The 17,307-nt window shown below is 41.1% G+C and overlaps 5 protein-coding genes across 6 annotated transcripts in view; 2 read left to right on the forward strand and 3 right to left on the reverse strand.

The window, feature by feature from the left end:
- The window catches only part of SARC_08262, a 3,343-nt gene extending 2,794 nt beyond the window's left edge, over positions 1-549 (reverse strand). For both annotated transcript variants that reach the window (XM_014297767.1, XM_014297766.1), the window contains exon 1: positions 420-549. In XM_014297767.1, coding sequence (XP_014153242.1) covers positions 420-506 — 87 coding nt within the window. In that variant the 5' untranslated portion in view covers positions 507-549. The remainder of the gene's footprint in view (positions 1-419) is intronic.
- A 499-nt stretch (positions 550-1,048) lies between these two features.
- On the reverse strand, positions 1,049-1,773 carry SARC_08263 (hypothetical protein). The gene has a single exon (XM_014297768.1). The coding sequence runs from the start codon at positions 1,638-1,640 to the stop codon at positions 1,119-1,121; it is 522 nt and encodes a 173-aa protein (XP_014153243.1). The 5' UTR covers positions 1,641-1,773; the 3' UTR covers positions 1,049-1,118.
- A 632-nt stretch (positions 1,774-2,405) lies between these two features.
- SARC_08264 (hypothetical protein) lies at positions 2,406-4,870 on the forward strand (the record flags this gene model as incomplete). Its single annotated transcript, XM_014297769.1, has 7 exons — positions 2,406-2,643; positions 2,844-2,955; positions 3,112-3,191; positions 3,503-3,742; positions 3,912-3,977; positions 4,096-4,156; positions 4,423-4,870. The coding sequence occupies 7 exons, from the start codon at positions 2,406-2,408 to the stop codon at positions 4,868-4,870; spliced, it is 1,245 nt and encodes a 414-aa protein (XP_014153244.1).
- An 827-nt stretch (positions 4,871-5,697) lies between these two features.
- SARC_08265 (hypothetical protein) lies at positions 5,698-8,156 on the forward strand (the record flags this gene model as incomplete). The annotated part of the gene is made up of 7 exons (XM_014297770.1): positions 5,698-5,953; positions 6,142-6,253; positions 6,431-6,510; positions 6,736-6,975; positions 7,223-7,288; positions 7,458-7,518; positions 7,703-8,156. 7 exons carry the CDS (start codon positions 5,698-5,700, stop codon positions 8,154-8,156), a joined length of 1,269 nt encoding a protein of 422 aa, XP_014153245.1.
- A 499-nt stretch (positions 8,157-8,655) lies between these two features.
- SARC_08266 (hypothetical protein) lies at positions 8,656-16,454 on the reverse strand (the record flags this gene model as incomplete). The annotated part of the gene is made up of 13 exons (XM_014297771.1): positions 8,656-8,924; positions 9,498-9,593; positions 10,072-10,185; positions 11,199-11,261; positions 11,818-11,905; positions 12,089-12,209; positions 12,824-13,034; positions 13,260-13,510; positions 13,886-13,967; positions 14,609-14,750; positions 15,391-15,514; positions 16,002-16,334; positions 16,394-16,454. 13 exons carry the CDS (start codon positions 16,452-16,454, stop codon positions 8,787-8,789), a joined length of 1,824 nt encoding a protein of 607 aa, XP_014153246.1. The 3' UTR covers positions 8,656-8,786.
- Positions 16,455-17,307: the final 853 nt, after the last annotated feature.

The raw sequence follows: 17,307 nt of genomic DNA on the forward strand, positions 1-17,307 counted from the left end.
ACATAGATACATAGATACATACATATATATATATATATATATATATACAAATAAATATGTATCTATTAATATCTATATATGTATTTAAATTGATCTTATTTATATTTATGCACACACATTTTAATATTAAATTTCACATGTACGCATCTATGATAGAGTTATTTCACGCTCAAATTCACTCATTTACGAACGGAAGTATTCGTATGTGAATAGTCATATATGTACATTAAACAATTTTTTGGAGTATGTACACGGTATCAATATCGTACAATGCTTTGTGTAGTGTATGTCTTATACCTCAGTCACGGCTAGAAGAACTCTACAGTCTTCTCTATTGGTATTGTAACAAACACTCAGATACAAGTGCTTACATGCGGGTATAGCGATGCACAGGTGTAGTGTATACAGACAAGTCTCACCTGATTATTTGAGCTCAATGGCCGTCTTTGTATTGACCACATCGTGGCGTGGCAAGTGCGCCGACTTAAAGTGCTTAAAGGATACATGCTAGATACTAGCGTAAAGAGTATTTACCACGGTAATGTTATATGACCTGTGAACTGTTCAAAAGTTGTATATTTATATTTATGTAGCGCTACCATCCGTGAAGGTGTGTATTTTTTTTTTAGTGCGTTCTGTTCAATTTTCAGAAGGCTATGGAATGGTGTTCACAATTTCAAAATGGCTGTCACGCTGATTTTAATTACGTATTTTAAGACCTGATAAAAATATGTACACCTGTTCGCGACTTCACGTATGATATGTTCGAGTTTTTTATCCTGACAGTCTTTATGTATTTACGTATGTACGTGGATAATACTTGGTTGGGCTGCATCGCGTCGTGATGGCAAGTATCCATCTTGTTATGTACGGGCTGCCAGCAGGGATATGTGAGCAGTACATACAGCCGAGACCGCTTGAAAAATTTGCTACATCGGAATACATAATCCCTCCCCTCTCTCTTGCTGTGACCGCTTGAAAAAATCTGCTATGTACTTCGGAATACCGGATCCCCCCCCCCCCCCCCCCCACCTCTCTCTCTCTGTGTGTAAATATTTAATGCAGTTCATAATTCATCCAAATAAATTCATAATTCATTCGAGTTAATCGCGGAGTACTTATCCTCCGCAGTATATGCCTTTGGCTGTCCGCGGCGCATACGAGTGTGGGCTTTCCCGGTAGCCTCCAAAGCGGTTTTTAAGATCAAGTGCAATCTGGTCTGCATTCCACGACCGGGATGAGTTTTCTTCCCCATCGGTTAATATGAACATGATCACTTTAGAGGGTAAGCTTGGTAACCGCTGGAGAAGCTCACAGGTGTGTTTCATACCTTCTGCAATACCATCGTGCAAAGCAGTGCTCCCTCGTGGCAATGCATCGGAGTATACAACGGGGCGGAGATACCTTAGATCCACACCGGACCATACCAACTCAGGCATATGGTTGAAGCGTACAAAGACCAAGGTTGTTCTGAGGTTGTCTGTGGCATTGGTGCGCCGTTGCTCTTCGAGATACGAGTTGATGCCAGTCACTACCTCGCCTTCCATCATCTCCATGCTCTCAGACCGGTCTGTGACTAGGCACAGTACGGTGTGGTTAGCATCGACGTTTTCTTCAGTGGAAGGGTTGAATGAGTACATCTCGGCGTAGAAAGCTTGCTGTGACGGGAGAATGTACTGAATAAAATCGTACGAGATCAGGCACTTGATAGTAAGTCTGTTTTGACAGTATTGCAGGATGCTACGTCACGAAATGATTTCGCTTAAAGAAAGGGTGCCTCGTCAATGGATGAGTTAATCGCTCACTACGGCGACTGTTACCTTGTATAAGACCAAATCAAGCTTGCCTTGTCCGTCTGTATAATCGTATATAAAAAAACTGACTGAATCACGGGATCGTAGACTATTATTGTAAGTTTCTGCTATTCTTGAGCCCGCTGATGATTGTACTATAAATAGATCACTAAAGTGTTAGATGTACACATTGAACACATTTGATAACGTACACAGGAACAATTCAGTATTGCGAATAAGCGTATGCCATAGAAAACACGAATATCCTGCCACTTGTATACTGCTGGAAAAAAAATCATTTCGAATGAAATAGAAAACCTTGTGTTTTGGGCTAAATGCGACAGTTAACCCCAGCATTGTTTTCAGGTCTCTTGCCCAACATCATGGCAGTGTACACCGCATATCCAACATGCATCGCTTAAATGATGATGGTTCCCACAAAAAGGCATATATTGGTGGTTGGCCAAATTGTATGTCAAATAGGTACAAGCAGAGTTCTTGACAGGATTTGATTTGTATAGCACACCTTCCAACGCTTGTTCTCATATATTTCGTTTCTCGCAGTCAGTTACATCACTATTGCTACGTGATATGCCAGAACTGCCTGAAGCTATGGTATCCAAGCTACAACAAGACGAATCTCCAGCTAAGACCTGGAGGAATGCGAAACCAGCACGCCCCCTCTTGCAACTGACACAGTATATCGCTGCCAATTTACAGGCCTATTTATTAGCTACGCTCACATACAATGTGATATACTTGATGAAAGGCAACGATCACACGCACGACCATCGGTCCGAGGCCACCATACTCTACCTAGCTTCCCTAATGCGCAATATAGTTGGTACCGGTATGTTATACTTCTTATGTCATACGCGACCATAGCTCCGATATAACCACTTACGAAGCTGCTACATACAACTTCTTCTTAGAATGTAACCGCCACTCACATTTCACACTCATGCATGTGATGTTACGGGCAGGTATTGATGATTCATATACGTCTCCGGAACATAATCTAATTTGTTTCTACCACGTGTATTATACTAGCCACCGTGTATCTATGGGCGAAAACAAAAAAGAGCTACAACCCACCGGAGAAGGCGGAGTTGGCATGGATCGAAGTGTTCCATATACTCTTGAAGATGCTGATCGTAAATAGGTGAGTTTTAGAGTCGCATTCTTCCAGTAGAATATCATAGTTGTCAACTTGCATCACGCAAAAAATTGCATCCTCTTGAACGCTCCAGCGGGTGATTAATATTTGTTCTGCCTTTTACGATCTTATTTATACTTTGTTACTATTGCTATTCGCCAGTGTTGTTGACACTCTAGAGGAGTACGTTGTAACCCACTACGTCGGATTCGCCTCGGTCCAATCAACCACGAATAAAACAGGTATTCACAATCTTCGTTTATGAACAATAGAAACGATTAAGGCAGTAGAAAACCTGTCTGATAAACATAATGCACTGGAGGCACGGGATTGTGCAGAAGGCTGTTAACGGATGTATGAAATCGTTGGACTATTTCTATGCTACGGTCTTTTTTAACAACGATTTACTGTATATTTCCGTTATAACTCTTATACACCACAATTTTGATACTACGACTACATATGACATAGTCATATATACATCTCCTATTCACGCCCTTCGCAAAGCAGTGCTTCTCATACTTCTGCTATCCACACACTCCATTCTGATTAGGATACGACGCAGCTGTGCTCTCGGTACCGGCCTTTGCAGCCAAACTCTTCGCGTGGGAGATACTGTTCGATTTGGGCTTTTACATGGCGCATAGGACTGTACACGCCTATCCCTGGCTATATAGATTGGCACATAAAGAACACCACAGCCACCGCTACGTCACTGTACTGACCACGCATCTCCAGAATCCAATCGACGGTACACTCAACAATCTGATTCCGTGCGTGCTAGCCTGTTTTCGTAAGTCGCCTGCTGAGTTTGCACGTATCTAAAAATTGCAAAAACTACACCTATTGTACGTGTATATACTGCACACTCTCCAATTCTCATCACATGTATTTTGTTTACGTTGTACGCTTTGAATACCCTGACTAATCAAACTCTTGATCTCCTTCTCAACACACGACAGTGGTGCCCCGATTCTCGCCATTCGAATTCCAACTCGTAATGGCGTACAAAGTTTTGGGTGAATTGGGTAAGCAAAGTCACGCACAGTCCGGTTTCAAACGTATAAACCGATTCTTCAATTCTTTACAATTGGGGGTTTTTTTGTCCCACCACCTGACATAACTCCACTCTATCATATTTATCAGCTGGCCACACTGGCGCGGTAACAGAGCAATCCTCGTTTCCGATTCTGGTCCAAGTCCCAAGGTAGGTCTCATTTACACCCCGTTACATGTGTTGATGGTGAATTCTATGATAGGTTTCAAGTATCCCAGGTGACAGTCAGCGGAACTGCAAGAGTCTCGCAGATAGAGAACCTCCAGACATAGCAGAGTCTGATGTTCTCGACCATTGGGAGTATGTCGTCTACCCTTGTGCGTGAAACTTAAGTAGTACGCACTTCTAAGTAGTGATTCCTTCAATCATCCGCACTTACTTCTAAACAGTACTTCTATCATCCGTTCATTTGTCAGATTGCTTGGCATCGAACTTCGCACTATCGACCACAACCACCACCACACACACAATATCGGAAATTTCGGCAAGCGATTCTCTCTTTGGGATAAACTGCTCGGTACATTCGTCACCCCAACCAACCTTGCTTGGCCACACATTCCGACTGTGCTCTACACTCCCAGCCCACCATTTTTTATGCAGTGGTTCGGAAAGGCACCAACTGAAAAAAAGTCTCGAAATAGCAGCAAGGAGGGTTCCCACAGTTTCGCGACGTCACTCACCTCGCGCCAATGTATCGATAAGAAACTTCTGGAACTTGAGTCCAAAACTGGAATTAAGACCGACGCAGAAAAGATTTATAGATCTTACGGCAGGCGGCCGTCGTTAAGATTCCAGAGGACAAGCAGAGTAATTGATGCTGAATCTGAAATGTCAGAGTCCGAGAGCGATTTCGATGAGTCATGAAGTCTGAAGAAACGCCTACTTTTTACTTTTTAGTTACAGTTTGAGACCTTTAGGAGACCTTGAGTATAGTCATTAAAATTTTAAAATACCTTCATCGCTCTTTGACATATTGGTCATCGTCTACTAGTAGGCGAGGTTGTACTTGAATCTGTGATTTTTAACAACTTAGCATTTTTATCTGCAATGTTCGAAATAAAGCTCATGTTGTTACAAGATACGCAAATATCAATTATTTAGTACAGATACTCTCACTGCCTATTGGCTAAGAGCTATGAGTCGTTTAGTGTATTAGACTTCTGAATGCACACTTCGTGCAACAAGCACCGCAGCCGAACAAACAGCTGTCAGTTTCAACAAATAGGCAGATGATTCATATGTGTCATGTGAACGATTCACATAGCATATCCACTTTAGTAGTATTAAATATATCTTTCACAGAGGTTCAAACAGGTGTCCAAATTCGATTAAATCATGTGAAATTGTCCCTGTTGGGATACCATCCCTACCGATAGTAATCAGCGCTGCCAACCACTAGCCACTTGCATTGTTGAGAAACACATTTGTTTCAAAACAAATAGAACTCGGAATATTCATATCATCCCAACAATCTACCGGGGCACATTTTTTTGATCCAACATGCTACAGTTTTATGTTTTGTTTTAAATCGAGGGCATTTCCAGCTTGTTTGTGGACGATAGCAGTGTTCACGACAGGATCTGATTATGTATCCCTAACCAACGAATGCGTGTTTATATATATTGTTTATATATACCGCCTTGCAATGATAAAATCTTATACATTAGGTTGCGATCATAGCGTAGCGCAGTATGTCAGTTTTATTGGAAGCTGCGGAGCCCGAACTGAAACATACATCGTCCGCTAAAGCCTGGAGGACGGCGAGACCAGTAGGTCTCCACTTGCAGCTTGTACAATATATCGGTGCTAATGCTCAAGCCTATCTGATAGCTACACTCACTTACACTGTCGCCAATTCGATGAGATGTTCCGATCAACCGTGCAGCCACCGGTCGGAGGTTACTATGATTTACCTTGCTTCCCTGTTGCGAGACATAGTTGCCACTGGTATGTCGCTTGCAACACCTGATATGGCAAAAAGTGTTTGTTTTTCCCGTTTTTTTTGCATAGCATGCGTGTGATTATCGACCCGTTAGCCTCCTGCTCAACATGCAGGATATTTGGCACTAACACAACACGTTCATGATATCATATACACCGAATACCTTGACAATTTCAAATTTGTGCTTTATCAGCCACCGTGTATCTGTGGGCTAAAACGATGAAAAGTTACAACCCACCGGAGACGACAGAGTTGGCGTGGAGCGAAGTGTTCAACTTACTCTTGAGGATGCTTGTTGTAAATTGGTGAGAATTCAGGGTTGTATTTGTACAGTATTCCAGTATAATATTCCGCTCGACTGAAGTTTATACATGTGTACCTTTTTGTGAAAAGCTATATTCACGAGTGAATTGAATACATTTGTAATTCGTGTTGGGTAAGGTAACTCAGACCCACACCCTTTGTCTATTCCCAATCGCTAGTGTTGTGGATACTCTAGAGGAATATGCTGTTATGCACTTTGTCGGATTCGCCGCGGTCCCACCAAGCACGAACGGATCAGGTACCTTCATTACTAACGCAAACCTCGCCTGGACCTTTCTTACCGTGATGCCATGTTTAGTATGTGTGCGATCAAAATAGTCATAGATCTGAGGTTCGAATGTTTGTTCATTTCTTTTCTGAGACAAATATCTTCAGCATGCCCAGCACTTAGGACCAAGCTTGTACCCAGCCACATGTCGATTTTGCTTGTCTCTGCTGACGAAACGCGTAAAATTTTGATTAGGTTACAGTACAGGTTTGCTATCTGTGGTACACTTCGTGGCAAAACTCTTCGCGTGGGAAATACTGTTTGACTTGGGCTTCTACGCGGCACACAGAATCGTACATGCGTACCCCTGGCTCTACAGATTGGCGCATAAGGAACACCACAGGCACCGCTATGTCACCGTATTGAGCGCACATCTCCAGAATCCAATAGACGTTGCACTTAACAATTTTGTTCCGTGCGTGTTAGCCTGCATGCGTAAGTCACCCAAGCAGCTTGCGTATGTGCTTTTGCATTAACCCAAGCAGCTTGCGTATGTGTTTTTGCATTATTTCCATATACCTGAATGTGGGCATGGTCTGAAAGTACTGCCTTGCAAATCTCTTTAAAAAAGACTCAGTTGATAACACATGTTTTGTAAGGTACTTTAATTGCGTTGCACCTTTCTAATTCTGACACTACCGTACCATCGAACCAACGACCGTCTCTTGTTGCAAATTGGCAGTGGTGCCTCAGTTCTCGCAATTCGAATTCCAACTCATGATGGCGTACAAAGTCCTTGGTGAACTGGGTAAGCAAAGTCATCCGCACTCCACCTGTTCTGAATACTGCATATTTCCATAGCCTTCTAAATGAAACATTTCACCCATTTTCGAAAGCGCATTCCATGTGTATATCCATCACATGGCAAACCGCGTCGTAATTTTGTTAAAAAAATATAATAATAATGCATTTTTCAGCGGGTCACTCCGGATCTGTCACAGGTGAATCGTCATTCACAATACTGATACAAGTTCCCAGGTAAGCCACACTCGATACCAAATGTTGATAACTTTGCATAATTTGTATTCAAGTGATATTAAAAATAGTCGTACTGTTATCAGGTTCGAGCTTTTGGCGGATGGGATTGGTCCATATAGAAGTCGCACCTATCCATCGTGGCACGGAGAATCAATAATATTAATTCCAGTTCACTCATCACCAGATTACTTGGCATCGAACTCCGCGCCATCGACCACAACCACCACCACACACACAATATCGGAAATTTCGGCAAGCGATTCTCTCTTTGGGATAAACTGCTCGGTACATTCGTCACCCCAACCAACCTTGCTTGGCCACACATTCCTACTGTGCTTTACACTCCCAGCCCACCATTCTTCATGCTGTGGTTCGGAAAGGAATCTACTGCAAAAAGCGCTCGAACCTGCAGTAAGGAAGATCCCCACAGTTTTGCAACGTCCCTTACTATATCGCGCCAACTCCCAGATGAAACCGCTTCAGAACTCAACTCCGCATCGAAACTCAAAATCGGCAACTACGAGGTGAACACATCAAACCTACAGAGCAGCAAATCGTCACTAAGAGCTCGAAAGGCGAACAGACCTGACTGTGGATCTGAACTGTCTGAATCCGATATTGGCTCAATCGACCTGTGATGATCCTAGGATAGAAAATAACTTAGTATAGTGCACGCTTTAAGACTGTATTTACATAAACTTCCATAGCAGCAGTGTCTATCGATTTCAGATCCGAGGACTCGCTAATTACCAGGTTGTTCCAAAAACCCGTAAGAAATATTGATATCCCTATATTATCGCAATCTAGTAAGAGGAATACTCGGTGCTGTCGACCGAACTCTAGGAAACCGAGCCCTAGAAACAAATAGATTGGTCGCAGAATGGAAGCAAAAAACTGTACTGTAGCGTTTGAGGTTAATGGGGCTAATGAACATACCCAATGGGTATCAAATCAGTGAAGTCACGCGTCTATTTGGTACTACGAACAGTTATTTGCATAGCACGATTCGACAGTTTTAACCCGGCATGGTACAGAGATGCCAGATTTCCATACTAATAATATACCAACATTCGAATCACTACCAGGCCATCGGAGACTGCAGCGTATGCAGTAACTAAAATTTGAGTATAAAGGACAGGTTTCAGCAAATGACCGTCCCGCATGTGCTCCTTACTAAATTTATTGATATATGCATTGCTTTGTCTCCTCATATGTACAAGCTCCCAACATGGGCTTGTCTTCTTGCTGGTCGATGACCACTATACCTTTCACTGTACTTTCCCATAGTATATGTAGAAGGTGGGACATTCCTCTGGCGAAGGGCTGAGTACCTCTACCAATTCCATCCATTGTTGCCATGTGCATGCACCATCGGGTAAGTCTGCGTTATCGTTGGGTTCACAGACCTGAGAGTACAAGGGGGCGAGGGTGTTTGGGTATAAAAGAACTGCATAGGTATATGTGATGATTCATAAATAGCTCACTTAGAGATCACCTCAAAAAGAAAGGAGAGCGGATTCGGAATCACTGTCCATTCAGGACAACTATTTGCGTTGTCATGTGCAATGCGCGCAGTCAAGTAGGCCCTGATTCTCGTTAGGTTCACTGACCTGAGAGCTCACGGAGTGAGGGTGTTTGAATATATAGGTGTCTAGACTAAACGACAAGGAATACTGGTATAGGCACCCAACTGACGTTTTTTCCAGCACAGGAGTGGTCAAGTATGAGAGGCTATATGTGACAAACGCACACAGAACAGCTGTTTGTTCAGCACTCTTGGCATGGAGTGATATTGATGATCTAACAGTTACACACCTATCCCGAACGATATACAATAAGACTAATTAGTTTATGCCGCGATACTCCAGCTTTAATGTCGGACAGACAGAACGAACATATACGAACAGTATCATAACATGCGTTGTCGTACAGCATATAACTCCCACAAGCCAATACGAAGAATAACGTATAGGCCTTACATCGAGCAAGTTGCCGTTGTAGGTCACCCCCACGGCATATTCTTTCACCACGTTGGTGCCCTCGTCGCTGACAGCCTCTGCTGAAGTATCAACACTCTAGAGATATAAAATGTACAATGAATTCTATTAGTACTACATACATATAGTAGAACCATTGCACATTGCCTTTTATGAGAACAGCGATGCGATTGAATAGGAAACCATATCATACTCGATAACAACTAAAGATTAATAAAAATACTTCAGCTGTGATAACGAAACCGAATTTCAAGATGCTATTTACCTTCTCACATAACGCTACTTTGGTAAAAAACCCCCCAGATTTGCTCAGTTCGATAATTCACAAAAACTATTACATAATAATGTATATATATATATATATGCATATGTGGTTTTTGAATGTTACAGTCGATATATGTATATATATATATATACATAATAAATAAATAAATAAATAAATAAACAAATAAACAAATAAATAGATATACATATATATATATTGCTTTGGCATGTAATAGCATGTACCAGAATCATGGGAGATACTTATAATAAATTAGCTACAAACTTCGACTACCTGATACACTTCAAAGACTATGGTGCTTCCCCATGGTGGGCGGTGTTCATGTGTCTTTGAATCCCTAGCGCTCAGCATAGCCAAGACAGTCGTGAGAGTGGAATCTGCAACCACCTGTATACATACGAAGAGGACATGACGGAATAAGAGATGAGGTGGTGAGAATAAGCTCTAAGTATAAAACGGAATAAGTGAGCGGCTATATGTGTAATGTGACCAAATACGTGAAGGGTTTGATGTAATCAGCCGTAAGAAGCACGGCGCTCGAGCGAAGAATAAGAATATGGCTGACCATATTGAAATCCTCACCAAGATAGGGCGTGACAGTATGCGACCGAACAGGCCAATGAGTGGGCGATAAAAGCTATTAATTGTATAAGTAAGACAAAACATTAATGAGTTACACAAGGTGTGCATTGTAGAAATGGAAGTGCAGATAAATAAGTGATTTATCGATATTGTACAACAACAATAAGTCAGCGTTTGCCCGCACATGGCGAGGAGGCAGCACAGAAATATATGCATCTAACAAAGGCCTTACTACAAACACTCTGCATGTTGAGATGCGCATATATATATATATATATATATATGATGTTATGGGTGCATATGAGAGGCACTGAACCTCGGTCTCTCCAGATAGCAGGTAAAATATTGTTCGGGCATGTATGACTATATATATAGATATAGATATAGACATATAAACATATATATATATATATGCGCAACACGACTGATATGTAGTCCACGATGCATGGCCAATCAAAATATAATCGCTTTCAGAGCAGACTTATATATATTTCCGTGCAGAATGTGAGCATCAATTGATGTTTGCAAAATATTGGAACTACCATAAAGACGATTAATTCGATTTACAAAAAGAAATACATCCATACATAAAAAACAGATACATACAGACAAAAAAAAACAGATAAATACATACATATTTACTAGCAAAGACGTGCCCGTAGCTAAAAACAGCAAAATATATTGCCTAGGTATTATCAATCACACTGGGTTATATTTTTACAATGGCAATGTACATATCTGAAATTATTATCGACCTCAAAAATATTCTTATATACCGATTTGTTGCCCACATGGAATATGTATTGAATTAATCATACCTCGATTGATAGTTTGGGTCCTTTGGCTTTCTCAGTTACATCCATCATTTTATCCATCAGAAACTGTCGTGCAGAAACGAATTTCAAGAATATTTTGAATCCGAACGGTTATCCAATGTGATCTTTAAAAGCGTTGAATATGCAGCATATGAAATTTCACGAGCGAATGATCCTAAACCGAACAGAATTGCCCACGACGGATAGATTCGAGAATTATATTGCAGGTCGAGTATTGATTGGGATATCACACATATCCACAAATCCATCTATATCCGTACTAACGGACAAATTTTGCAATATATATATATATAAACATACATACATACATATATATATATATATATACATAAATATAAATATATACATACATATGTATTCATATATATATATAGATATATATGTGCGAATTCAAACAGTTTACGAATACCCATAAATATAAATATATATACATACATACTACATAGTATATATATATATATATATATATATATATACATACATTTACATACATATATATATATTTATATATGCATATATACACACGCACATATATACATACATACATACATATATATATATATATATAGACTCATCATAAACGAGAGCACAAGGCACATACTCTGAAGTAGTAGCCAAACGTGAGTTTCCTGTAGAGTTCGAGTTCTGTCTGGTTTTGTTCCTTCAGATATGTAAATGTGAACGTCCGCCTGTTTGGAGATATATGTGTGTAGACGATTGTGAGTGTCTGCATGCAGCGATCGGTGGACGAGAAATTGACACTCACGATTCAATGTACGACAAATAAACAAATATATATCGATTGTCGACATTTGCGTCAACGCAAAACAAAATATATACGACAATTAAACACACAAAAAAGGCAGACTTACGACTTAGTCTCATATTCATCTATGGCATTTGCTGTGTGGAGGTTGGCCAATTGCTCGGGCGTGTCCCCGAGGCCATGACACGCATGTGACACCATGCAGTCATACACGGCATCCAGTAGCTCTAATTAATCCGATACACAGTGGAAGGATTAATTAAACGGTACGTATGTACACCAATATTATGTGGCAGCGGTGTATTTGAGAAAAATAGATAGATAGTTAGTTAGATAGACCATGAAACGCAATGATACCATGTAGGTCTATACGACATCCAGAAAATCTGGTTGGTTAATCCGATACAGATGAAGTGGTTGTTAACGGTTTGTACATACTCTATTGCAGTGAGTAGGCTATGTACTTGATATATAAAACGACATGTTTCCGTGATCTGCCACCTGGACCGCTGTAGAATGGTCAGCAATGCGAGCCACCTGGACCGCTGTAGAATGGTCAGCAATGCGAGCCACCTGCAGGGCCATAATTGTAGCCTTGACCTACAACGAAGACTTTTTTCATTCATTGAACCTAACCGAGATAGTTATAAGGAAATTTATCTACCAAGAACAATAAACTGTAATAGATATACATATCTACAGAGCGCTCTGTGCACGTCTCGACCGCCTTTGTGGTCGGAAACAGTAGCCATCTCGAAGGCCATATCCGAGATCTCACTCCACACAGACTATTCGTATGAATCATACCCTCCAAGAATACTCTATTAATGGATCTACCTACCTGCCGACCGCTCCGTGTCTGATTCGACTGTCTTCGTGTGGTCCGCAATGGTAGCCACCTGCTTGGCCACATCTGAGATCTCGCCCCACATGGCAGACGTCGTCTTCACCTCCTGCCCTAACTTGTTGAGGCGCGCGAGCTGAGTACCATTGCAGATTTTTGGGTAGATGTGGAACGGCGTGCTGCGCTTAGGGGTTCCGTCGGATATCACCTGCACAGTCAGTGAATCACAGAGGTTGTTGTGATGAGGTGTGTACGCATATAAGTCATCGTCTTGTGTAGCTGGCTCTACGCAATACTCCAATGATCGATCAGACACAAATACTATATCAGTCACGAATAATATGCACCCTCAAAAACGTCTAAGTACTTGTACACAAATACACAGGTACATTTACATTTTAAAAGTAGATACCATCCGCGCACTCCGACACACCTTGGCCGCAGGATACGCCTCCACCGTCGGCAAATCGCCACAGAGGCCTTTGTACACACTCTGCAGTGTCAGCTGGTTCTTCAGTGCATCTTCGCTGGACAAGGAGACTGTCTCAGGTGTACATAGACCCTCAAACAGGGGTGTGCCTGTGCTTTCCGTATCCGTATTCAGATAGGCGTGTTTCAGCATACCGCCCAGTTTCTCGGCATGGGTGGCACCTTGCAGTGTCAGCTGCTTTGCATTGCAATAGCCTGTGCGAATCGGGTAGAAGTTGTGAGAACGTGACTGTCGAGAAAGATGCGTAGTTTGTTACGAGGCTGTAGACACATACAATATATAGTACATATCTTGTGGCGTCAACTGTTTCGCATTGCAGTAACTATTAGAAATTACGAAGAATATGTCATAAGAACGAAGTTGTCAGGGGGTATGTATAGCTGTGGTAAAGAAATAGATGAATAACTATATTTTTATACATGTATATGTATACGTATACACATTTGCTGACGTTCACCTGTTAGATGTATGTGCAGTCATGAACCACCACCACATTCAAATTAAACACAATTTTTTCAATAAAACACTCCTCAAACTCGACACACACAATCGCACAACACGATGCTCACCTTTCTCTGGAGCTGCATATGGATCGCCAATAAAGTCCTTGGTATTCCAGATAGAACTGCGCTCAGTGTCTTCACATTGATGCTGTAGATGAGAGAAATGTCGTGATGTGTTAAGACTGTGCATTTCAATAGTGTATCAGTAAGCTCACATTGATAGAGAAAATATGAAAGGTGGAATGGGAGTTTAATGCTTTAACTTTCCATATGCTATCAGTATTTCCGTATTGATGCTGTAGATAAGGAAGCAGGTGTGATATGAAAATACTTTCAATTTCATCCGCGGTGTAACTGTAACTCTACGCTGACGACAGGAAAGGTGATGTGGGATGTTCTGACTGTACTTTCGACATCGTTTCTCAGTAGCTTCGCATTGATGCGAAGAACTAGAAAGTTCGCGAGTTAACTATTCATACTCTATCATGGTATGGGGTGCATAAGCATCTTTTCAAGTGATCTGACAATCCGCCAGATACAGAAGAGTATTGAATCGTTTTTTCTAGACAGATTATATCAGAGACCAAGGATTCACGTTCTAAACCAGGAAGGCATGGCAAACTATGGCGACAAAAGGGATTCAATCCGGTGTCTTTTTAAATCATGGATATGTAAACAAACAAACAAACAAACAAACAAACAAACAAGCAACACACACACACACACACATATATATATATACATATACACATATACATACACACACACATATATACATATAACACTTACTTCCATGGTGTCCTGCGTGGAGTTCAGTTGGTGAGGCCAGCATTTGTTGTCCAGGATATCATGGGCGTACATCCATCGGTCAAAGTGCCTTTGAAGCACATTCGCTTGAACTACTTTCCACTTCTCTGTTGAGATCACCTTCCTGCGATAAATTTTTTTATAGACAAAATAATGAAAGCTAAGCCAGAATATATACGAGAAACAAATTATTTGTGAACACTACAAAGAAGTTGCTTCACACTACAATGAATTTGTATGCATCGAAAGCATATGGAAGTGACATAAAGTGCATGCAGATGGAAAGTTCCTATCCACTATTTTCAATTTCCTTATATTTCTAATGATACTTGTTATATATTTGTTCCTGGCCTGTTGCTGTCCATAATCGGGTCTTTGCACGGGACAAAATCCACACCTACAGCAATTACCAACAGTCCATACAAAGCTAGTAATCACCCTCTCTGAGCCATCTTACATTTCAAACCAACTCTGTTCTGACCGTCTCTGTATTTGATAGTGCTCACTACCGCGGGGTTGCACTAAGGACAAGCCACACATGATTCAACTGCGAATGTACCGTACAATCCTAATAGTTGCTCTCGCCGAACTTTCATACTGTTATGGAGCCTGCACCCACCTATCCCTATATCTGCTGCTGTCTAGAATTGAGTGCTTGCACACAAAATGGTCTACCTCAGCTACAGTTGCCGATGCGCCATATTGACCTAGTAATCACCCATTTCCATTGCCTTGCATTTCGAAGAACCAAAGCCTGTACATACCCATCCCTGAATTTGTTGGTGTCCAGAATTGGGTTCTTGCACACGAGATAGTCCACATCTATGGCAGGTGCGTCTGATGAATCAGCCGTTGCAGTGGTTTCCGCCGCAGCCGTGGCTTCGCCCGCTGTGGTTTTGATAGATACAAGTTGGTGATCAAATATAAGTACTGTTTACAAATGTGTTCGTTTGGAAGCACTTGCTATGGATAAGTGTTCGGATAGAACTACCTGTTACGATTGTGTGTTGAAGTCTAAGTACCTGTTATGGCTGTGTGCTCGATAGGAAATACTTGATACAGTTGTGTGTTCAAGTCTAAAACTTGTGAGTTCGAGTCTAAGTACCAAGTATCATGTGCGTTCAATTAAATGTACTACTTGTGAATATGTGGTCGATCATGAGACTTATCATGTTATGTGCAGTCGATTGCAGGATACTTTCCGGATGTTCGTAGACACAACCAATCCAATTGTAGCGAAACAGTCTGAGAAAAAATGGCAATAGTTGGTCTATCCGAATTCTTATTCTAAATACGTCAATGTGGTCGCGTACTCGTCTGCATATATGCATCCGAAACAGGCTGAGCTTTAACACACTAGCACATAACTCCCCACCTTCAGTCGATGCAGTCTCAGAGGCTTTCTCCTCTTCAGTAGCCACCAATTCCTCAGCAGCGGCTTCTCCTCCTGTGGCGGTATTCTCTTGTTGTGGCTCTGTTTGTTTTGATTCTACCGCTCCTTTGATCTCTTCTTGCGTATATGTAGGTTCCGTAACCAGTTCCTCTGTCGCAGTAGTGGTCTCCTTTTCCTCCGGCGCAACTTCTTGTGGTTCTGGAGCAGCTTCTTGCGGTTCTATTGGCTCTGGCGCTTTCTCGGGTTGTACCGGGATCGCTGGTTCTGTGGTCTTCATGAGATCTTCCTCTGTCGAGGGTGTGTCTGTACTGCCCCCTATAACCCAATTGTGGTGATAAAGAGTTATTCAAGTGAGCAAACTATGCGTCGCGCACCCTGGTTCGTGGGTTCAAAAATATGTTTTGGCCAGAAAAACTTAAACTTGTGTCGGTTCATACTGTAGGGCAGGTTGGATATTTAGATTGTAACTTAACACATCCACGGATGTCTTACAAGGTTAAATCTCATTTCCCCTGTGACACGTGAGCACGTGCAACTACAACTATGAACGTTCAACCGTCCATATATAGCGCACATGCTAACGGAAATCCACATAGCTGTGCAGATGTGTGCGCGTGTGCATAGTTCGAGATTAGCATGAACCGGGAGTCTGTGATATGCGATATAAATCACTATTTAGTTACATCTGAAACGTTGTTCTCTGCCTAGTTCACGGGATGTTTGCTGCTTGCAACTACAACGCTATATTGATAATTGTGAATTTTTTTCCGTGTTCAAATACAATCACTAATGGTGGTGCATCGAGAGTTCTATTCCATACTTCTATTTCTTACATGTCATAACATTATCTACTAATATTACAAATAAAGGTAATACATTAACCACAGTTTGTATATAAGCACTTTAAATATCTCCACTGTCGAAAACACAGCATTAGGTAGATGGTCATAACAGTATCCGCACATCGGATACAGCACAAATAAACCAACCACGTATACGCATTCGAATCGGGCAGGGTCTTTACTCAGCACGAGAATGGTACACACACATACACAAACACACATACACACACACACACACACACACACATTTATATATATGTATATGTATATATACATATATAATTATATATATATATATATATATATACATACACTTGCATATATATAAGTATATATTTATATATGTGTGTGTGTNTACTACAANATATATATATATATATATATATATATAGTATATATAATATATTAATTATATATATATACTACTACTTACGTTATATAATAAT

This window comes from Sphaeroforma arctica, assembly GCF_001186125.1.
Source record: "Sphaeroforma arctica JP610 unplaced genomic scaffold supercont1.726, whole genome shotgun sequence".
Taxonomy (NCBI): domain Eukaryota; class Ichthyosporea; order Ichthyophonida; genus Sphaeroforma; species Sphaeroforma arctica.